This window comes from Serpula lacrymans (genome assembly GCF_000218685.1).
Source record: "Serpula lacrymans var. lacrymans S7.9 unplaced genomic scaffold SERLAscaffold_13, whole genome shotgun sequence".
NCBI classification, from domain to species: Eukaryota; Fungi; Basidiomycota; class Agaricomycetes; order Boletales; family Serpulaceae; genus Serpula; species Serpula lacrymans.
The window spans coordinates 701,303-724,303 of record NW_006763302.1 but is presented as its reverse complement, the minus strand read 5'-3'; the positions used below and the strand labels follow the sequence as shown (position 1 = coordinate 724,303).

Genomic DNA, 23,001 nt, shown 5'->3' with positions numbered 1-23,001 from the left:
GGATGGAGAGGGCCAGGAATCGGGTAACATAGTCATCCGTCCTCATGTTTCCTTGTTTGAAGGAACGGATTTGCTGACGCGCCCAGTCACGCTCAGCTTGCGGTTTGAAGTATTTTTCAATCTCTTTCTTGAGATCGTCCCAGGTGGGCCACACTCCCGTGGTGTAGCACTCCTGCAATCTAACTTGGGTGTACTGACCCACCACAGGTCCCTTTAGTCGAGATAGCACCACAGTGGCTACCTCAAAATTGTCGGCAAATGCGTCCCAATTTGCCTTAACCCATATTTGGAGTTTGATCCACCACTCGGCAAATCACGCTCTGTCTCCCTCGAAGGCGCCAGGGTCAGCGACGACTTCAACTTTCTTGTTGAATTTCTTCTTGACCGAGGGGGTTGCTGCAGGGGGATTTGCCTGCAGCTCGGCGAGTTGAGTGGTCAATGTCAAGATCTGTGCACGCATGCTGTGCAACAGAGCATTGACATCCATTTGAGGTTGCGACGACATGTCGACTTGTTCTCTTGTAAAGTAAAAAAAAAGGTAACTGGGGGTCCCCGCTTGCTATCTGCGGATCAACCTCTTCCCAGCTGAGTATCAGATCTCAATCTCCAACTACCCACACTATAGTATTTGAAAGGTATATAAAAGGTATTTGTAATAAACCCTGGTCCAAACGGTTGTCAGGGGGTGGTCTGCTTGTTAGGCTGTCAACCCTTCTCCAGACTGGCGGAGGCAAGTGCCCGGCCCGGTCAGAGGTATTCGAAGAAGAAGTTTTGTATTCTAAAATCTAATCAACAGAGGTTCCACACCAACTGCTGAGCTATGGTACTCCCCTTAATGCTGGGGGCCGCGTATCAAAGGTTTTGGTTCTTCTCCAAAAGCACTACAAGGCCGTCGCTAGGAGTGCACCTATCTGCTATACGGGATATTCCCAACCAATAACCAAATGTCCTTCACCCTGGAGTCTGGGTGCTCAGTGGGACTTTTTGCACAATGTGCAAGAGAGTAGAAGAGCAAGTCCTAATGTAACAACCAAGAGTTAGTTACTCTGGCGCACACAAGAACACACTATAAGGGTAGTAAATGGGGAGTGGTTACCCCTTAGGCTGCAGAGAGTTTGTTGGTATACAACAGGAGGACTCACTGAGGAGTCTCCTTGATCTATTGGGGTATTTATACTAATACAGAGTGTTTGTACCTATGTACTGTACAGTTGATAAAAGCAGTGGTTGATGATGTCAGAGGGTGCAGCCCGTGTGACCAGCTCCACTGCGTGAGAGAGTTTGTGTCTAAAAGAAGAATAAAGGCAGCACTGCACGAGAAGGTGGAGTTAGAACGAAAAGGAAAGTGCCGCATTGCACGGAGTGTGAACTATAGTAAAAGGTTAAAGCGGAGAATGAAAACTAAAGAAAAGGTCCGAAAATTGTGTTATCGTAACACAGGCAGTGTTTAGGGCAAAAGAAGGCTATACCAAGTACTGATAATAACCAAATACCCTTTTCAATTCAAAAGTGAAGAAACCCTTTCCATGGTGTTGCTGTTTTAAATCAACCATATCTCTATAGCATGTGAACCAAATCACATGACCTATGGGGCAATTTTATAGCCAAGAGTGTGTCAGTCTCCTACCCACCCTCTATTTCAAGAGAGGAGGGACCTATCCTAGTGCTTTGATGTTGAGATGATATACAAAAATAAAATAAAAATAAAACACATCACATGACTTGAAAATTTGAACATCCCTCGCTCTCTCTCCATAATGGCTGGAACATAACATCAGTAAGCAATGGTTTGCCACAGTGACGGTGACAAGGATGATGACAGTGGACTCCCAATAAAATATGAATATACAAAAAGGATTGGTTATATCATCATCTACTATATTCGGACACATACGCCTCAAGGTTGGACATTTGATGTGACCACACAGAGCCAACTAGGTCTATATTGTTCCTTGAATTTTTGACTGCGTAGCAAAGGACTGCTTACTATATTGTTCACAATGCCCTCCAAATCTAACCCCTCCGTTTGTGCCCAGTATTCCTCCTCCTCCTCAACATTGATTTCAGCCATTGTGACATCCTCAGTCCCCCTTGAGCTACATCTTGGATTTGAACTGAGCAAGTCACCAACTTGAGACCATAACCTTGGTGCGAGGTCTTGAAATTTGGACGCCATGTCCCGAACACAGAACTCCTCAATCAAGATCGTTCATTGAGCCGCTCAACCTAGTTGCCTGAAATAGAATAAGCATTATATTAGAATATTGATCTGTATTACTTAAGAAAAGGTATTTTATTGGGAGTCCGCTGTTATCATCCCTGTCACCATCACTGTGGCAAACCATTGCTTACTGATGTTATGTTCCAGCCATTATGAAGAGAGAGCAAGGGATGTTCAAATTTTCAAGTCATGTGATGTGTTTTATTTTTATTTTATTTTTGTATATCATCTCAACATCAAAGCACTAGGATAGATCCCTCCTCTCTTGAAATAGAGGGTGGGTAGGAGACTGAGAGTATGTACTATTTATGACTCCACCAAAGCTAAGTACAATTCTCAAGCTATTTGATGGTATGTGTTACAATAACACAATTTTCGGACCTTTCCTTTAATTTTCATTCTCCGCTTTAACCTTTTTACTATAGTTCACACTCCGTGCCATGCAGCACTTTCCTTTTCATTCTAACTCCACCTTCTCGCGCAGCGCTGCCTTTATTCTTCTTTTAGACACAAAACTCTCTCACGCAGTGGAGCTGGTCACACGGGCTGCACCCTCTGACATCATCAGCCGCTGCTTTTATCAACTGTACAGTACATAGGTACAAACACTCTGTATTAGTATAAATACCCCAATAGATCAAGGAGACTCCTCAGCGAGTCCTCCTGTTGTTAACCAACAAACTCTCTGCAGCCTAAGGGGTAACCACTCCCCATTTACTACCCTTATAGTGTGTTCTTGTGTGCGCCAGAGTAACTAACTCTTGGTTGTTACATTAGGACTTGCTCTTCTACTCTCTTGCACATTGTGCAAAAAGTCCCACTGAGCACCCAGACTCCAGGGTGAAGGACATTTGGTTATTGGTTGGGAATATCCCGTATAGCAGATAGGTGCACTCCTAGCGACGGCCTTGTAGTGCTTTTGGAGAAGAACCAAAACCTTTGATACGCGGCCCCCAGCATTAAGGGGAGTACCATAGCTCAGCAGTTGGTGTGGAACCTCTGTTGATTAGATTTTAGAATACAAAACTTCTTCTTCGAATACCTCTGACCGGGCCGGGCACTTGCCTCCGCCAGTCTGGAGAAGGGTTGACAGCCTAACAAGCAGACCACCCCCTGACAACCGTTTGGACCAGGGTTTATTACAAATACCTTTTATATACCTTTCAAATACTATAGTGTGGGTAGTTGGAGATTGAGATCTGATACTCAGCTGGGAAGAGGTTGATCCGCAGATAGCAAGCGGGGACCCCCAGTTACCTTTTTTTTTACTTTACAAGAGAACAAGTCGACATGTCGTCGCAACCTCAAATGGATGTCAATGCTCTGTTGCACAGCATGCGTGCACAGATCTTGACATTGACCACTCAACTCGCCGAGCTGCAGGCAAATCCCCCTGCAGCAACCCCCTCGGTCAAGAAGAAATTCAACAAGAAAGTTGAAGTCGTCGCTGACCCTGGCGCCTTCGAGGGAGACAGAGCGTGATTTGCCGAGTGGTGGATCAAACTCCAAATATGGGTTAAGGCAAATTGGGACGCATTTGCCGACAATTTTGAGGTAGCCACTGTGGTGCTATCTCGACTAAAGGGACCTGTGGTGGGTCAGTACACCCAAGTTAGATTGCAGGAGTGCTACACCACGGGAGTGTGGCCCACCTGGGACGATCTCAAGAAAGAGATTGAAAAATACTTCAAACCGCAAGCTGAGCGTGACTGGGCGCGTCAGCAAATCCGTTCCTTCAAACAAGGAAACATGAGGACGGATGACTATGTTACCCGGTTCCTGGCCCTCTCCATCCAAGGAGGGCTTGGCAATGAACATGCAGTAGAACTGCTGGAGCGCAATGTGAACCCCCACATTGCAGAACAGATCTACTTGCAGGATACAAGAAATGAAAACCTGGCCCTGGCGGCTGAGGAAGTATAACGAGTAGGTAGAGCCATGGAGCTCTACGCCATGCACCAAGGTGGTGGGTCCACCACCAAAAACAACACATCCCAGAGGCGCCCTGGGTCATCAAACCATCATAATCACTCTCACGGGTTCAAGCCGTTTGGGCTGCAGCCAGGACAGGGTGCTCCTATGGATATCGGTGTGGTCCAAGGCGGACAGATGCGCAGATTCAAGGGCAACTGTTACAACTGTGGCCAAGAGGGACACATGTCCCGAGATTGCAGAAACGGGGCGCAGGCCGCCCAACAAAAAATAACCAAGGGCGCCAGGCGCGCCAATTAGAAACCAAGAAACCGGACAATCGGCTTCATTCTTTGGCCGATCGTTCGTACGACGAAATCCGAGCTTTCTTCTATGACCAACAGGTCAATAAAATGAAAGCTCAGGGAAAAAGTTCGGAGCTTAGGTCACTTGGGTGCCTTCGCTCCTATGAACAATGAAGTAAACCACAACAAGGTGGCCCCTGCTCCGGGGGGTTGCACGAGCAATAAAGGAAAGACAGGGATGGCTCCCCAATTTGTAAATAGATTTCAAGAATTGTTATCAGAAATATGTACTTGTATGAAGCATTGTAACTGTAATATTTATGATACTACCGCTGCACCAGCGTTGTCGATGATGAGAACTGTTGTTAGAAAACCACACACAAAAACAAACTAACACACAATCCTCCCAGATTCCACGGAACTTGTTTATGGGCTTTGCCTCCTAGAACAGTGGGTGCTCTGGTTGTTCGTGGGGTGGTATGTATGAAGATCCTTCAAAGTAAAACCCAGAGATGTATGGGTGTGGGTTTTGAGGAGGAGGGATAGTTGAATTTATAGAAGATAGGGGCTTAGTGACGAGTATAGATGAGCACTGCCTTGCTAATTGTAGCACAAGGTAGGTTTGAGAACGACGAGGATGACAAGGTGATGAGGGTTCCCAGTGATAGCAGGCTCGCTCCCTGACGCCACAAAACTGTAGTGCTCAGAAGGACTTCTAATTGAAAGGGATAACAATGACTTTCAAAAGTGGGGAAGTGACAATGACAGCAAATTAACAGTGGTAGCAGTGGGAAGTGTTGTGACCACACTGGATCACAAGTAGCAGTAAGAAGTGGACTTAAGATTAGAGAAGAAGTCTGGAATCGAATTCTTGTTTTTTTTACAAGGTAAAATACAGGGGTTTATATAGTGAAAGAAAAATAGGCTATGCACAGTATAGCTATGCAAAAAGAATGAGAAAGAACATGGAAGAAGGAATGTACGCTGACAAATCCTGCGTAGGTAGTACAGGATAAGATTGTCAAAAAAAGGAAAAGAAAGGGATAGAACAATAAATGCTGTGAGTAATGTCACAGGTTTGTACAGCCATAAAGTAAAGTCCAATAGCAAAAAGAGAGCAGGAAAATCATGATGTCATGGGAAGATGCAGTAAAAAAAGGGCAAGGCAAAACACTATCAGTATCAACACAGTTCCTTTATTGTCAGTCAGACATTCTAAAAAAATATGTGTCCATAAAAATGATTCAAAAATCAAAAATAATCGCACTGTAAATGAATGTTCTGCTGAAAAAAAAAGAAACTGGAGCCACCAGTCCACCACCTAGTCCAAATCCGACGGTTCCATGGCCTTACCAATGGACTGGTTGTGTTGGACCACCTGGTCAAACGAGGGAGGGAGAGGAGTAGTTCCAATTTGGAACAAGTGAGTCCCAGGCAGCATGTGGTAGGTGTAGCTGTAGCGAAGACAATGGACAAAAGATAAGTGTACCCAAGTGAATGGGACAGCGATGAACATGGGCGACACAAGGGGATGAACCTTCTCCAGCTCAAAAACTACCCACCCACGCTCCAACCAGGCAAGACGAGCGACCAATGTTTTGATAGTATATGATGGTAGATCGACGTCATAAAGATGGACCTGTTGCCCTATTTGAACTGGCCACCGGGGCTTTGCTGATATCAGCAGTGGCACGTGGTAGTCGACGGATCGGCGACGGAAGCGGATAGGAAGTGGTGACATCAGAAATGGTGGGGGAGCAAAGAAGATGAGGAGGAGGAGGGTGGAGGTGACCAGGAGGTGAACTAAAATGGGGATCCAGAAACGACCGTCGGGTGAGAATAAAAACGAGAGTAAGGGACCCATGGTAGGGCTAGGCAAAGGAAGGGAAGTGAAGGAAACGACAAAAACGAGGGCGCAATGCAATGTGTAGCCAGTGGCGATGCGAAAATTTGCCGAAATGCCGAAATGCGGAAAGTACCGAATGGAAAGCAAAGGTGAGCGTGACTGGATTGCCTAATAGAGGTGGTGCTGATTAGCCACAAGTTCAAAAAAGGCAATATTAATTACTATTCCACGTGGCACTGTGCCTGTGTGGCGCAAAGGCGAGTCTTTTTGAATATTCACTTTGTTATTGACACCTGTCCATGCTACCAATCAACTTTGGTGCATGACAGCGTCTCCCTTGGAGCATGGCCCCAGCGAGACAAACAATAGGGTGCTTGATTCTGGTAAAAATAAAATAGAAAAACATGTTTCTTTCGATACTTCCTCTTTGTAAGAGCCACCCTTTCCTGAAATCCCAAGGTGTGCGTTGATGCGCACATATTTATTCCAAAAGGAGATCTGTCTAGATGTTGGTGTGGAAAACCTTGCCCGGGGCATAGTACACCCAACCAGTGCGCTGCTTGATTCAGGCGCTAACAAAATCTTCATAGATCAGGTCTGGGCGGAGCAAATTGGACTCCCCCTTGTAAAATTAGATGTATCTATTCCCGTCTATAACGTTGACGGTACGCTTAACGCAGGTGGCTGCATCACGCACAAATGTTCTTTTGTTGTCGAATACCAAGGACACAGAGAATGAGTCACCGCCAAAGCTACCCAACTAGGGAAGGTTATTTTAATATTGGGCTGGACCTGGCTATTTAAACACAATCCTGAGATCAACTGGCAGACAGGGGTTGTCACATTGTCACGTTGCCCTCAGGAATGTGTGAACTTGGGTAAGCCAAATCACGTCCATCACAATGAGCGTCTTGAAAAGATAAACACTGGTCACGTTTATGAGCTCAGATCTTTTGAAAAGATCAACGATGACGATGACAAGGTAAAACCCGAGGAAAAGATTAAGAGGCTGGTACCTCCCGAGTACCATGACTTCTGGAAAGTCTTTTCAAAACATAAATCAGAGTGCTTCCCAGAGGCTAAGCCTTGGGACCATGCAATAGATTTGAAGGACACTTTCAAACCGAGAAAAGGACACATGATTCCCCTCTCTGCTCCAGAAAGAGATGAGGTCTCAAGTTTCATAGATGAACAGCTTAGGAAGGGTTACATCAGACCTTCCAAAAGCCCTATAACATCCCCAGTGTTCTTCATTCCTAAAAAGGATGGTAAGAAGTGTATGATTATGGACTATTGTTACGTGAATGAGCACACGTGTAAAAGGCGTATCCGCTGCGTTTAATCAGTCAGCTAGTAGACAAATTGGTGGGCATCAAAATCTTTACAAAGATGGATCTCAGATGGGGGTACAACAATGTACAAATCAAAGAAGCAGATGCTTGGAAGGCCGCATTCACATGCCACCGAGGATCCTTTGAACCCCTCGTTATGTTTTTTTGGGTTGACCAACTCACCGGCAACCTTCCAGAGCATGATGAACAAGATTTTTGCGGATATGGAAAACTGTGTTGTCATTTACATTGATGATTTGTCAATATTTACGAAGTCGGATGATGAGGCTGAGCATGACAGGATCGTGCAAGAGGTCCTTCGACGCTTACAGGAACGGGACATATTCGTCAAACCCAAAAAATGGAATTTTAAAGTGAAGGAAGTAGACTTCCTCGGTATGATCATAGGCCAGAACGGAATCAGGATGGATCCTGAGAAAGTTCAAGCCATATTGAACTGGCCAGAACCTACTCGCGTAAAAGGAGTTAGGGCCTTCCTTGGCTTAGGAAATTTCTACCGAAGGTTTATCAAAAACTTCGCAAAAATCACGAGACCGTTGAACAATCTCACTAAAAAGGATATTGTTTGGCACTGGGGCGCCAAAGAACAAGAAGCTTTTGATAAGCTTAAACAGGCATTTACCACAGCGCCCATATTAGCATTTCCAGAATTAGACAAAGAGTTCCGGCTAGAAACCGACTCTTCTGATTTTGCTACTGGGGCTGTTCTATCAATTAAATGTCCTGATGATCTTTGGAGGCCTTGTGCTTATTTATCACATAGTTTGTTGCCTACAGAGTGTAACTATCAAATTTACGACAAAGAAATGCTAGCCATCATTAGAGCCTTAGAGCACTGGCGGCACTACTTAGAAGGTGCAAGACACCAATTTGAAATTTGGACCGATCATAAGAATCTGGAGTATTTTATGACGGCCTGAGACTTGAACCAAAGACAGGCCTGCTATGCGGTGTACTTGTCTAGGTTTATTTATAAATTAATTCATAAGCCTGGAAGTTCTATGGGGAAAGCGGACACTTTGTCCAGAAGAGAGGATCATGCCAACGGCATCGAAGATGACAACAAAGGTGTTACCTTGATAGACCAATCAAGGGTTGCCAATGTTAGAATCGAGCAGGATTCCGATCTTCTGGAAGTCTTCAAGAAAGAGATCTCCTCAGAAGAGAAGGCGCGCCTTAATGGCAATGAAAACTATTTATGGGAAAACGGGCTCTTCCATTTTAAAGACAAAATCTATGTGCCTGAGTCCGCAAGGATCAAGGCAATAGATAGACATCATGACACTCCAGTGGCTGGGCACCCTCGGTGGCAACAAACAATGGAGTTGATCTCCAGAAACTATATGTGGCCTGTATAATCTTGGCCATATAGCTCAACTGGTAGTGCAGCTGGCATGTATCCAGAAGGTTCCAGGTTCAATCCCTGGTCTGGTCATTGTCTAATTTTATCATGTTATAATCCATCTCTTCCACCAGTTGTGCCCACCATCAGAATGAGGTGGCGACAGATCAGTGAGTGATGACCACATCAACTACCTATCACAACACAATGGGATCCGCACCCGTGTACAGTGATTCTGGACCTTCTGGGCATGCAACCAATCAGTATGCTTTCCAAGCACGCCTTGGTAGCTTAGTTGGTAAAGCACCAGACCATGAAAGCTGGAGTCCCAGGTTCAAGCCCTGGCCAATGCATGTTTTCTCATACTATAAACAAATGTCATAATTTGTCACTACCTTCCTCCAATATATAGCTGTATGAACAGATCTCACCCATATGCCCACTTTTGTGTGAAGGAGGCACCAATGTGTCTGTGAAGCTGATGCAATTCTGGAATTCATCTCGCAATTGCACTATGGTAAAAGCCCTGGAGTGACTGAAACTGAGATAAGGCTCTGGCACCATTTCCATCCAGCTGAGCATCCAATGACACATGAAGCTGCACAATTAGAAAGAATTAAGATGTTGTTGTTGTAATAAGTTCTTGTCAGCTATCAATATCCATACTGATATTGTTCTCCTTCATCTCTAATATTGAGTTAGTAAATTCAGCAATCAACACAGGGTATAGCACTCGCCTGACAACTTGCCTTAGTAACAATGTGAGTTAGACTTTGCAAATTGTATGCTCCTAACTCATTCCACAAGTGTTCTTCTGTGCCGAGCAATTATCTAAAGGCCCAATATTTTCAGAAGATATGTTTGCAGGATACCATGGCACAATCTCAGTCTCGGTAGGCACAGGGAGTTCAAAGTGGTGTGGTGGATTGGAGTCTTGTCAAGTTTGTGACATAGCTCCAGCAGCTGTGTGATGAGTAATGCACCATCACTCAGCATATGTTCATGCTTGTCCAGCTAATCTAGCAAAGCACCCCCTGAACCTTGGCAAATAAAAAAATACTTATTTTCTGACCTATCCTATATTAATATATGAGCTCCAAAATTAGGTTCTGCAATATCCAGAAATTATGTTTTTCAATTTCTTCATATCGCCCCCTAGTACACTACCATTAGTCTCCACCTGAAATATTACTATTTGTGATTTGATATAACATGTATATTTCACTTGGTACAACCAATAGTATTATACAGTGCTACAACAGTACATTGTTTGACTCAAAGAAACCACCCCCCTGAAAATACAGATCTAAATGTCTTTTTATCTTGATTGGATGTAACAGACCTTGAATTGCCTTGAGTTAAATCCGCTGAGTGTAAAGATGTAAGAGCTGAGGTTGTTGGTTGCAACCAGGTTCCTTCCACAATTATGTTGCTCTCAGACAATGATGGTGTACTTTCATGGTGGAGTAAATGAGGCTGAGTGTGATGTTGAGATAATATGGACCAATTATTCTGAGAGGCAATATTCATGGCTAGTACAATGCAAAAATTAGATTTCACAGCTTATGTTATGATAGTGCAAAATAAACTAACCTTTTCCAGCCCCACCAGTATAGCATGATGTCCATTTAATCCCATGCACAAAGTGCTTATATGATATATGAAACTCAGGTTGAGGAATAACTAGAGTAGTGCGAAAGTCACTCCAGCTCTGAAGACATGATGGTGGTATCCAATACAGAAGCTTTTTTTGAAGTGTAATGCCTTTGAATAAAATCCATCCAGAGTCATCTGGAAAAGAGTTCATGTATACCATGATATCCAAGTCACCCAGTTTATGGAGTTTGGCAAGTTTGGATCCAGTTGGTGATAATGTAACAGCAGTTGAACCATCATTGAGGGCCTGTTGGTCTGCGACTAAATTGGCTACAGGCTGACTAGCAATGTTCCAAATTCTGATAGTTTTGTCACCAGAGCCAGAGGCCAGCTTTAATCCATCTGGTGAAAATGCAATAGATGTGACACTACTACTGTGGCTTATACATTGGCCAATTAGTAGCCAAGAGCCACAGTCCCAGATTCTGATAGTCTGATCTGAAGAACCTGAAGCAAGTTTGGAGCCATCTGGTGAGAATAACACTGATGTGACAATTCCATTATGCTCTAATGGGCCAGCTATTACTTTTCCAGCTATTACATCCCAGATTCTGACAGTTTTATCCAGAGAGCCTGAAGCTAGCTTCAATCCATCTGGTGAGAATGCAATAAATGAGAGAGAGCCCACACCACAATGAAATGGACCAGCTATAAGTTGGCCAGTAAGGTCCCAGATCCTTACAGTTGTATCATAAGAAGCGGAAGCCAGCTTTGATCCATCTGGTGAGAAAGCAACAGATAATACACGTTGACAGTGGCCTTGGAATGGATTAACTAATAACTGGCCTGAAAGCACATCCCAGATTCTGATAGTCTTATCACCAGATCCTGAAGCAAGCTGTAATCCATTAGGTGAAAATGCAACAGAGTGGACACCACTGTGATGACCTTCAAGTGGGCCAGCAACCAGTTCACCAGACACATTCCAGATTCTTATTGTCCTGTCACTAGATCCAGAAGCAATTTTTGTGCCATCTGGTGAGAAAGCAACGGAGTGCACATAACCCTTGTGGCCCTGAAGTGGACCAACCAGAAGTTGACCTGAAGTACTCTCCCATATTCTGACATAAGTGTCATTACAGCCTGAGACCAATCTTGATTCATTTGGTGAAAATGCAATAGAGGTTACACGACTTTCATGCCCTTGAAATAAGCCAGTAGCCAACGGACCAGCTCTTCTAGTAATATTCCTAAGTTTAGTAGTTGAGGGTGAAACAGGTTTTAAGTCATGTGGTGAGGACGCCAAGGATGTGATATCATGATTGTACTCTTCTGGTCGAGCCATCAGAAGGCCAGAGACATCCCAAATTCTGATAGTTTTATCAAGGGATCCTGAAGCAAGCCTTAATCCGTCTGGTGAGAATGTGATAGATCTGACACCACTGTTATGGCCTTGAAATGGACCCGCAATTAGCTGGCCAGAAATTGTATCCCAAACTCTGACGGTACAATCTATGGAACCTGAAGCAATCTTGGATCCATCTGGTGAGAATGCGATACACCAGACATAACCATTGTGGCCATGCAGCGGGCCAACCACCAAATTCCCGGAGACAACATCCCAAATCCTTACAGTTTTATCATATGATCCAGAAGCAATCGTTGACTCGTCTGATGAGAATGTAATAGAGCCAACTCTGTCGCTGTGCCCTTGCAACGGCCGAGTCATCAATTTACCGGAGGCTACTTCCCAGATTTCGATAGTGTTATCAGGAAGCCCCAAAGCAAGCTTGAATCCACCTGGTGATAACATAGACGCCGTATGATCATCATAGCCCTCAAAGGGGCTCGCCGTCAAAAGACCAGAAGCTGTCTCCCAAGTACTGATCTTACCATCAGAGCCGGAAGTAAATTTTGACCCGTCTGAGGAGAACACAATAGAATGCACCCATGGAGTGTAGGTTAAAATCGGGTCAACCAACGGCTGACCAGAAACAACACTCCAAATCCTGATGGTATGATCCAGAGAGCTTGAAGCAAGTATAGAACCATCCGGTGAGAATGTAATAGATGCCAGCGGTTCACTATGACCTTCCAATGGGCTGCTACCCAACATATGTCCAGAGAACACATCCCAAATTATAATAGTGTTATCATGAGAGCCTGAAGCGATCCTCAAACCATCTGGCGAAAATGCAACGCATTTGATATCGCCTTTATGCCCCTTGAGAACATTTAGAAGAGCGGTCCACTTTTTGTCTTTGCCTGAGACAACTTCCAGTGTATTCTGAAAGTGCGGTAGGTATGTCTGGGACACTAGCGAGCCCTCTGGTGCGAGCGGCAGAGCAGATATATAGATATGAGGCACACTCTCCGAAATTGGAGTTTCGAAGTGAGCAATGAATTGTCGAGCATCTTGTGCAAATATCCCCAAGTCAGTGGCAACGTCCTGTGTAAGAAGCAAAAGAAGTTTGTTTTCTAAGTAGTACCGAGTAAACAACGCGCGACAACCTACCAGCAGTATAGGAACTAATAGATCAAGCATGGTCAGCGCATTCCCTGTGTCATGATGCAAGCTCGTCACTTCCAACCAATGCAATAACTGTTTCCTGAAAAATGCCCATAACATGCCCAGAAGCCAATCGCAATCAGACAGACACTTCACTGCGTCAACAAGATGAGGGCCCCAATACCGACATGCATATGAAAGGTGCCCAGCTATATACTTCTTTATACGGTATTCCAGATCGTCGATATCTTCGTTGCGACGGTAAGATGTTTCCAACATGCAGATATTGAACCTCAAGCCATAATTTGGATCAGCCATAATTCGCAAACAGGAACGTAGGAAGTCTAAGTTTCCTGCAGCCGCCGTTTCTCCAGGAATATGGAGTAGCTCTGGGCATAGATCAGACTCCAACAAGAACTCTACAAATGAGAGATGGCTGATCCGAACTGTTCGGTCCTCGTCGATTGTAATCACAGACTTGAAATCTCGCAAAACGAGATCAATAGCTGTCTCTGACACTGCTACTACCATGAAATATTGCAGCTGATCGCGTGACAACGGGACTTTGGCAAAAACTATGCTCCGGAGCAGTGGTTGTAGCGCAATTTGGCTACTTTCATGCTTTTGAATATCAACCAAGGCATGTGTAGCCACCTGGCGATAAAGATTGTTGACATCATCTTGACCCGTGACAGCGCCACCTGAAAGCAACATTGTCAATAGTTCTTCTGGATTTCCCTCCTCGATGAATCGCATTACAGTCTCGGCCCAGATGAAAAGACCTGCTGCACGAGTTGTTAACTGGTGCATCACAGGCGATCCAGGCCAGCCAGCTTGTGCTAACGAAGGAAAGTCTTCTTTCAGTTCTTCAAAACGCGCAGTAAAGAACATATCAATGTCCGCCGATGCTGTAGGTGTCACTTTGTCTCCTGTGGGGAGAACAATTTGTTGACAGACCTCACGGAAAGATTCTGGTAAACGATCGTCTCGGCTCGTGATGATCAACTTCATGGTCTTGTGAAAAGTAGACCATTGAGTGAGGGTGCTGATGAGATTTTTGCGCTGCGGGTTCTTGGATGCATCGCCACACTCGTCCAAAGCGTCCACGACGACAGCTAGATAGCTATAAATAACCAAAAACAATAAGTGAGCCCTTGCAATGGCGACTAACTGCATGATACGTCTGTACCTTTGATCCTGTTGTACCGACTTCAAAGGCTGTTTGATAAGAACATCAAAGTGGTTCTTAATATCAGGCCTTAGTGGATCCACGCGTCCGTCTTTGAGAGCACTGACGATGGCAGACGCGAAGTCAGAATTAAAACGGGCGAGATCAAATGCTACAGTGCGCCAGAGAGAGGCTGGGTTGCTCAAAATAGTATCGCCCCTGCGAAAAGAGAAAGATCCGCCCAAACGACGTGCAGCTCTGAGCTGAGAGACCAAGCTAGATGCGATTGCCGATTTGCCAGCTCCGGGGCTGCCCTTAATCCAAAGAATATTTTTGTGAGCATTGGGATCATCAAGCCAATCATTGATCGTTTCAAAAATGTCCTTGCGGGTGCCCTCCATACACGGTTGAACGTAATGACGATTGTGATCCACCGGATTGAGTTTAGCCAAGATGGCATCGTCCCCAGAGTCCTGGTGCACCGTCGTTATATACTGATTTCCCGATACATCGTTATAAGTGCCAATGTTGGCCACAGAATTTGCTGCAGTTTGAGTAAAGGGCATTGCTGTTGAGTAATCTGCGATTTTCGTAGATGTAGTTGGTGGGAAGAGGGAAGGATCGATGAGCAGACTTCGTACTCCGCTCAGCTACATGATACCGCAATTCATTTCCCGCAGTGTATTAGGCGCACGGGATCCAGTCAAGGCAAGCCCTTGCTCTGTGCAGTATTAGCTACAATTAACACTGTTGTTCTGCTCTCTTGTGTCGAACATGGTGAACGATATCACAAGTACCATCCGCTGGCCCTCGCTCTACAATCCAGGTATCGAGATTATCAACATCGCAATGAGCAACCCCACCCGTACTGGAGGATATTACTTACTTCGTGAGGAGGGTGAGTAGCAGCACTACTTGGGATCAAGAAACTGAGAAATAGTTGTGGTGACAGATGTATTTCGTTTTACGCTCTACTGGACGCTTATTTTTCACCTGCCTTTCTCTTTATTCTGTGGGATATACGCTTTCCTCAACTTCACCCTTCCTCCCACTTCGTCTCCCCATCCCTCGCCATCACATACAGGGCTAGAGTCTTTCCCCCTCATACCTACCACTCCAAAGCCATTGTCTCCGCTTGCTATGCACCCAAGCCCGGATATGGACACGGCCATGAGTACCAGCCCCAATATCCGTCCTTGGTCGCAGCCACGCATGAACGTCCGCCGCTCCCGCCTTACCTTTGCCCTTCTTGTCCTCTTCGCATTCCTCTTCTTCAGCTTCGTGGGTGCTATAATCAGCGCAGCTGTAGTCGGATTTCTCATAGTGGGGGTGTACAAATCAGGCGAATTCTATGTGTCGACGTAAGCTGCCCACACTTTCTCAATATCATAGTGTCATGTACTCCTCTTATCCATGCGCTGTATGCTAACTGTCGTACGTTTACTGGGGACGTAGGTGGGTCCCATTTATATGGGCTATAATTCAGGGTCTAATATCATTGCTCGGGTAAGAGGCGTCTCTCAGCTCTATTACTCGCATCATCCAGTTTGACATGGTTTCACGTAAAAGGATATGGCCATCTGTTATCGACATTATCTGACAAGTCTACTCCATTCGCCTCGTCGTTGTTGTCCTTATTCCACATGTTTATCGCACCCAACGCACAAATTTGTTTCGCACTAGACACATCGACTATAAATCATATACCACAACATAGGACTTTTGGATTTTTTAGAACAGAACGGACAAGGGCATAGACTAGTTCGTGGAGCTTTCAACCATGGGGTTAGACAGATCCGTGGCTTAGGTGCCGAACAGTATGGTATATACTTCAAGCCACCATTGAACGTTAGTCCACCACTCAAGGCCTGTACGTGGGACAGGCCCCTGCAATCTGCAATCGCCGCGCCAGATCATGGACGTCGATGGACATTGGGATATATACTTATGGGCCGGGTTATAGTTAGTTGGCAGAGAACCCCACGGGTTGTAGGAAAGAGTGAAAAAGGCTAACGAGGAATGCCTGTGAAAAGATAGTTGCGACGGTTTGAGTCATGGCATATTTGTATCTCAGCGATGTAGAACTGCTTGTATGGATTATCCCCAGCTTGAAAAAAGGTCAGCACGTCCACCTCATAAGGTTGGATATGCCAGGGACATGACGAAATGGAAGTGAGTGATGCATATCGATGAGTGTTGAATAAATCAAAATCAAGAACAGAAGCCCAAACAAGACTGTATGAACTCGGAGGCATGGTGGAACCTCCAACCGCATACCCCATAATCAGTAAAATCAATTCTCATCTCAGTGTGTCAATAACACCGCACAGCTACTCCCAGATACCAGATTCATCCTCCATCTCTACCTGATTCCCACCTGTACAAAACGAAATCAAATCGGTCATAAGACAAACTACTACCAAAAATAGCAACGCATACCTAACAGATCAAATTGGGTCGTATCGCCCGCGCTCAGGAGGATATCTCGTAGCGTCACGCTAACCCCCTCGTAATACGGTTCATCGTCATCTCCATCGTCTGTCCACATCTCCTGCCTTTTTCCTTGACGTGGACTCGAATATTTGTGCTGGTCAAGCGAAGTAAGGTCTGAAGGAAAGGAAGGAAGGTCGAGTCCCTCGTCCACCTTGAATGAAGCACGTGGAGCAGTGAAGGTCTTCGTTTTTGCTGTCGAAAAAGGAGTGCGAGACGCCAACCTCGTCGCCGTCGGTCGAGGAGTGAGGTACCCGTCCACCTCGATGGACGAGTCGTCATTAATAGCATCTACAATCTATATCATGTACAAGGTCATCTTAGTGTAACATACACTTCGAAAAATCTTACCCTATCAACCTCCTCGCTTTCAGTATCCTCGCCTTCGCCCTCCATATCTGGATCAAGATCAAGATGGAGACCCCCGAATAGCGAAGGCCTCGATGCCACAGCGAGCGACGTCCGGATACTCTTTCTCCCTCCTTGACCACGTTGAGTGGCAAGTACTCGGCGCACGTATGCCGAGCGCGGTTTCACCGTCTGTGGAGGGGTAGACGTTAGCAGCTGACGTGGTGTCTGCGGGGGTGACACATGGGATATGCTATTGGAGGTCGAGCGTGGGACTGCATTGTGCGTGGTTAGGGGTGCGGCGGTAGGAGGCGTAACATGCGAGTCTGTGGGTATCGTTGGTCTAGGAAGACGAGAAGGGGCGCTTAGAGATAGCCTAGGGCGCGATTGTTGAGACAAGGGAGGCGGAAAGACGGGAAGGAGCGTGTCTCGAACTTCATCTATACGCCTCTCCAGCGCGTCAGGGGATGCTGGGCACGAAAGTGAGAATGTGGACAGAAGACCAGCAGAAGGTGTTTTCTATGAATAGAACACGACTCCATATCGAAAAAAATAGAGATACATAACGAAAGACTTCACCTTTAGATCTAGACCGTGTTGCTGGCCGTCATAATTGTTTGTCCAGAGATTGAGGTTAGAAAGACGAGCTTCTGCCCCACATGCACCACGATCGAGTCTCCGTAAACCGTTATTTAGCTTCTCATTCTCAGCCTTTGCCCGGGAGAGGGAGTTCTGCAAGGCCTGGTTCACGCGCGTTTCTTCGTCGAGGTCGCTGGAAATAATGATAGACGCATGTGACATTGCACTCGATTGGGCTTCGTTACCGCTAGACTTCTCAAACGCAGCTTTCTTGTTCTTCTTACTGCCAGAAGCAAATAGATCCACAGATAGTTTACGGATATTCTGTGGATGGTGGGCAGCAGCTATAGGGAGTGGTTGAGGAGGAATTTCGGTCGTCTGTGTTTACTTTTTGAGTAAAGAGAAAAATTTGAAGGGTGGACAAGATATACCTCATGAGAATGTGAGTCTGTAAGGCGTGAGTGTCTCGAAGCAGAAGAATTAGCAGCTTTGTCAGATGACTCTGTGGAACGTGTGGGCTCCAAGCCGGCGAGTCTCAACAATAAATCAATAGCTTGCTGGCCATCGGTACTGGCCCAGAATTCGACGCTGAGATCGTGAAGCTTTGATTCTGCTAGAGCAGACTGCCTGTCTGTAGACAGTGAGCTGTACGTAGATTGCTTATTCACATGTCCCCCGATCAGCCGATCCTGATGTATGCATGAGTGTACCAATCATAAATAGCGAAAGAGAAGGGAAAATATACACGAAGAGACTTGATGCCGTTTTGTCGCTGAAGGAGGAGTAAAGCGGCTCTGTCCCATGTTTTTCGGTTAGATTGCGCTGAAGATAAGAGGGATGCGTATGCCGTTGATTGAATCTGAACTGAGTCCTGTATTTACGCACAGATTATATGACCGGTGCTCCTACGGCGTAAGGGAGTTTGGACGTACCACAGTCCCCACAGGAAGACGGAAGGATGATGGGTAGGACTTGAATAGCGCATGGGTCGAGAGTGACAACAACAGACGTTCGAAGCTGAAATTTTATGAGGTTTGGGAAACAGTGGTTAAAATATTTGTAAGACGAGGTAACCTACCGCTCACCAGAGCACTCCTCGAGGAGAGACTTGCGCACGACTACGTCCTTCCACCACCAGGCAGACTCTTCCTCTGAAGCGTTCACTGTACTTGTCGAATTTTTCTTAACCGAATCTGGATTTGAGCGCAGGGAACTGTGTCGGAGATTCTCGAGATACTTGGCGAGCGATGTACGAAAGGCTGTCGTATCCGATGGTAAAAGACATGGATATATGGGCAGGATCTGATCATTCACGCGTCAAACGCGGTCTTCAGTCATTCAAGCCAGTGAATATAATGAAGAGCGACATAACTCACACGTCTGATGCTTTCTGGATGCCCTTCTATCCTGTTGACCAAAAAGTAACCGATGTCCTCCATGGTCTTGGTACGCTCGCGCAATCCTCGATGACGGGGATTGAACATATCCTGGTCGTATTCTGTGTTATTCGCATGAGGATATCCAAGAATGTGGAGATGTATGAGAAGAACGAGAGAAATGGGTAATGGTAATGCACTCGGAGACGCCATGAGACCAATAGAGTCGACGATGGTGCGTGCAGGTGGAACTGCAAAGGGTGGCGTTGACATATTTGGAAATATCACGGATATAAATCTAACCCTTGACACACAAATCTACACTGAACTCGCAGGGGGACAAGTACATCAGTGTTGACAAGGCCTCTAGACATACGTATGCTAATATTGTAGTATTTTATGATACATAAGAATGAGGATCCCAACAAGCCTCGCCTGAACAAGTGATTTCTCCCCCACGTGATCTGAGCGCGCCCCCAAGTATTAGTCCCCATCGCGTCCAAGGCATAATGTTACTCCTAGACTTACACATCCATGTCCCAGAGAAGAGCCGCAGAAAGCTCCCCTTCTGGTATAAGGGACGACGACGTGTTTACCACAGACTACGCATCTTCCCCCTCATCAGCATCAGCATATACCTACACCTTAACTTCCCCTCCTCCAGGAGACGATTCTGACAAAGGAAATGTGCCAGTCCAAGTCCAAAGATCCAAAACACTTCCCACAGAGATCATAGACTACATCTTCTGCCTTTATCTGGGTGTTAACATCGTTTTTGCCGCTATCGAGCCTTTTTCGCGAGCTTCATCTCAGTTCAGACAGATAGCCCTTCGAAGATTCTTTTCTGGTATTCGTGTCATGTCTAGAACCAAACTGGATGCTTATAAGGAGATGCATTCCCTCATGGCCAATAATTGCGAAACACATCAAGACGTAGGGTTGTCTTGGGTAAAGTATGTCTAGAAGTTGTACATGCGCATATAGCCACTCACCCGATTGCAGATCCTTCAGAACCTGGTCGCACGTCCTGTCTGACCGTCACTGTTTTCTTTCTTTGTGCAAAAATCTTCGACACCTTTTAATCTCGTTCGACAGAGATGGACGGGGGACCCAAAGAAACCGCGTAAACCGTATCTTTTCAATCCCTCACCCGACAACACCATTTCCAGCGACCTTGACGACCTTGACCGTAGTCGCATTATCGCGCATCGATGGTCAACTGCTCACCTCAATTGCCAGTGTGCTCCCGGCGCTCACAGTTCTTCACCTTAGCTGTACTGAAAACTTGGACATATCGTGCTGCTGGGCCTGTTTCGCGGAGAGCGCAAGTGCCGTGGTCCACTCACCGATTCCTAATCACTTCACTAATATTAAAAAACTGACGGTGCGTCAACGACCCGCTTTGCGAACTATGAAGCTAAGCACGAAGATGATCTAGGGCGAGTTCTCAACAGCCTTGAAGGGACTCACCAAACTAACAGATCTTCACCTGGGCATATTCCTCTCCGATGAAGACTTGATCAACACCATACTCGATGATTATGAAGATCTGAGAACTTTCAGACACACTCTACGCAGTGTATTCTTCCCTGACATGGGGCCAGGATGCGACTCAAGCATCAGCCAATCTAGTGACTATGAAGACACGCCCACATTTCACGAAAACGATAGCGAAGAACATGCGGCCTGTGGCGAACCCCTTTTCAAACATGACTCCAACCAGTGTCCTGTATGTCGAACCCTGGCTTCAGCTCCAGCTATCAGAATCCGAGAGCTCGAAGCTAGTCTAGGCCTAGCCCAAAATCTGAAGTCGTTACGCACCGTTGGCTGGAGCTCCTTCTTTTCTCGCTTGTCAGTCCCAGTAGAGAAGCGCAAGGGAGACTGGGAGAGAACAGTAAAGTTCCATATCGCACGTTCAGATGGAAGGATTCGGGTAAGAAAGCGGCCTTGGTTGTGAGCTTTACATCGATAGGCCTTGGAACATTTCTTGGTGTGCTATCGGGACTTGTAAGACTCCGAATTTGCTCAAGATGGACAATGCGTCTCTATGGGTTGTGTTCTGGCCACAGGTACTCGGTGATTACAATTGGGTGGTTCTGCATGTCGTACTTGATTTTGTTCCTGTTTTTCTAAAACAAACGTGTGGAGGGAATAACGTACTCACCATAATTATAAAAGTGGTTTTTAATGAAATGTCATAATCAGTAGCAAATGTGGTCGAGTGGTCCACGATATATGCATGATAAGTCATCCCACAAGCAGTCGGCATTCCTAGAGCATCGTCCACAAGCGAAGCGTGCCTGAGAAGGAACAATAGATATATTTCCGCCTACCACAAAGACCAATGAACCACCTTTCACAACATCCAAGAATTACTTCCCCAATGTCACCGTCCCGCGCTTTCAACGAGCCACCCCCAGTGGCACATAGCAACGGGGAAAGGCGGCCACAGTGGACCATAGGTGAGCCGAAGGTGTTGTTCAGTAAGCTTGAACATATAAACTGAGCCTACATGCCTCGTACACCTCGTTTCTCCCCTGCATCACTGCGAAAGGCTTGACAAGGATACCTTCACCCCCCTCCTCCCCCGACCTAGTGCCACCCATATCAAACGATTAACTCGACAAATCACCCTCATCGTCATGTCCCCAACAATGACTGCAGCCAAAACAGCAGAGTTCGCGAGACTCTTCGATCTCTTCGATCGCCTTGCTACCAGGCGCTCGCGATCAGCCATAGGCGACAGCACAAATGCCATGGAAGAAGACATTTCAGGAATACCTGATGACTTCGCGCCTGTGATGAGGAACTTCACTGCCCTCCTCGCAACACGCGCTCTACGCGACCAAGGACGGCGCCGTAAGCTCGAAGACGGTGAGAAGAGAAAACCATTCGTCAGGCCGCGCAGAAACACGCTAGCCGCTACGCCGTCGACGGTGGCAGACGCGTCTATTACGGAGGTGGAGGAAGATGAATTGGAAGACGATGATGATATGACGATACCAGCGTTCCCTCTGGGTCAGCGTTACCCATTTACGTTTAAATTGATGTTGCATAAGTTATACGGCTTGGAAGAGTGGGCAGAAAAGGTGAAAGGCGTCGTAGAGGCCTCTAAGGCTCAGTTCCTGTCATTAGCAGAGAGGACTGAGAAGGTGGGAAGCCAGAAGGAAGGGGACAACACCATTCGCCAAAACGCAAGACGCGTCACCCGTGCACGTAGCCATTCAGTGCTCACTTCCAAGACCAAAAACTCACCTCTAGCTGTCGAACGGATGCAATCACAAAAACAAAAAGATAGCCAAGGAAGTTTTCGAGTGCTCAAGAAGAGGTGTGTAGGGAGAAGAAAATCAGTCAATGGTCCGATGATTGGGGGAGGATGGGTGTATGATGCGGCGATCGCGTCTGTTGAACTGAATAGACCTCGACTGGGCAGCGAAATTCCGACTGCGCCGATGACGAATGTCAGTAACATTCATGAAACGCGTTCGCGCCATCAATCTCTGGCAGCCTTGGAAGGAATTAGTGCCCGAGATGCGGCGAGAAAGAGGGTCAACTTTGTGATTCCGGACTCGGACTTGGGTGGACTGGGAGATAAAGATGTCGTGGAACGAACCAAACCTACATCTGCCTGGCGGTGGAATCTCCCTCGAGAACATGCGAAGTCTCCGATCATGGAAGATATCATATTGAAGAGAAGAGCGTTGAGTGCCGCGAATTCGAGTGGGTCTGAACCTGCCATAACGCTAAAGATGAAGCGCCCGTTGCCATCTTGACCACAGCCGAGCATTCTACGTAAGTCACTTTCGCAATCACTTTTTTCTCAGCGAAATTCCAACTGCCTTCTCCAGTGTACGTTGCAATGACTCAGATGGATTGGCTCGAGATTTTCATCAGTGTTTTCTTTCTCTGGTACATTGTCAAAAACCTGACATTCGTAAGAATTGATTCACGCACCATT

The 23,001-nt window shown here is 46.1% G+C and overlaps 7 protein-coding genes across 7 annotated transcripts; 4 read left to right on the top strand and 3 right to left on the bottom strand.

Moving 5' to 3' along the window:
• Window positions 1-313: 313 nt before the first annotated feature.
• SERLADRAFT_442008 (uncharacterized protein) lies at window positions 314-2,071 on the bottom strand (the record flags this gene model as incomplete). The annotated part of the gene is made up of 2 exons (XM_007322574.1): window positions 314-518; window positions 2,019-2,071. 2 exons carry the CDS (start codon window positions 2,069-2,071, stop codon window positions 314-316), a joined length of 258 nt encoding a protein of 85 aa, XP_007322636.1.
• Window positions 2,072-3,511: 1,440 nt separating this feature from the next.
• On the top strand, window positions 3,512-4,144 carry SERLADRAFT_442007 (uncharacterized protein; the record flags this gene model as incomplete). The annotated part of the gene is made up of 2 exons (XM_007322573.1): window positions 3,512-3,664; window positions 3,743-4,144. The coding sequence occupies 2 exons, from the start codon at window positions 3,512-3,514 to the stop codon at window positions 4,142-4,144; spliced, it is 555 nt and encodes a 184-aa protein (XP_007322635.1).
• Window positions 4,145-10,565: 6,421 nt separating this feature from the next.
• On the bottom strand, window positions 10,566-14,816 carry SERLADRAFT_442005 (uncharacterized protein; the record flags this gene model as incomplete). The annotated part of the gene is made up of 1 exon (XM_007322572.1): window positions 10,566-14,816. The coding sequence occupies one exon, from the start codon at window positions 14,814-14,816 to the stop codon at window positions 10,566-10,568; it is 4,251 nt and encodes a 1,416-aa protein (XP_007322634.1).
• Window positions 14,817-14,936: 120 nt separating this feature from the next.
• On the top strand, window positions 14,937-15,880 carry SERLADRAFT_399765 (uncharacterized protein; the record flags this gene model as incomplete). Its single annotated transcript, XM_007322571.1, has 4 exons — window positions 14,937-15,148; window positions 15,203-15,611; window positions 15,706-15,756; window positions 15,820-15,880. The coding sequence occupies 4 exons, from the start codon at window positions 15,025-15,027 to the stop codon at window positions 15,848-15,850; spliced, it is 615 nt and encodes a 204-aa protein (XP_007322633.1).
• A 700-nt stretch (window positions 15,881-16,580) lies between these two features.
• Window positions 16,581-19,316, bottom strand: SERLADRAFT_442003 (uncharacterized protein; the record flags this gene model as incomplete). The annotated part of the gene is made up of 9 exons (XM_007322570.1): window positions 16,581-16,627; window positions 16,690-17,038; window positions 17,092-17,607; window positions 17,668-18,045; window positions 18,099-18,356; window positions 18,413-18,538; window positions 18,600-18,684; window positions 18,746-18,969; window positions 19,044-19,316. The coding sequence occupies 9 exons, from the start codon at window positions 19,314-19,316 to the stop codon at window positions 16,581-16,583; spliced, it is 2,256 nt and encodes a 751-aa protein (XP_007322632.1).
• Window positions 19,317-19,577: 261 nt separating this feature from the next.
• SERLADRAFT_417828 (uncharacterized protein) lies at window positions 19,578-21,000 on the top strand (the record flags this gene model as incomplete). The annotated part of the gene is made up of 3 exons (XM_007322569.1): window positions 19,578-19,996; window positions 20,139-20,427; window positions 20,482-21,000. The coding sequence occupies 3 exons, from the start codon at window positions 19,578-19,580 to the stop codon at window positions 20,998-21,000; spliced, it is 1,227 nt and encodes a 408-aa protein (XP_007322631.1).
• Window positions 21,001-21,656: 656 nt separating this feature from the next.
• SERLADRAFT_477084 (uncharacterized protein) lies at window positions 21,657-22,643 on the top strand (the record flags this gene model as incomplete). Its single annotated transcript, XM_007322568.1, has 1 exon — window positions 21,657-22,643. A coding segment is annotated over one exon (957 nt), but the record flags the coding sequence as incomplete, so codon positions are not given.
• Between the last annotated feature and the right edge of the window lie 358 nt (window positions 22,644-23,001).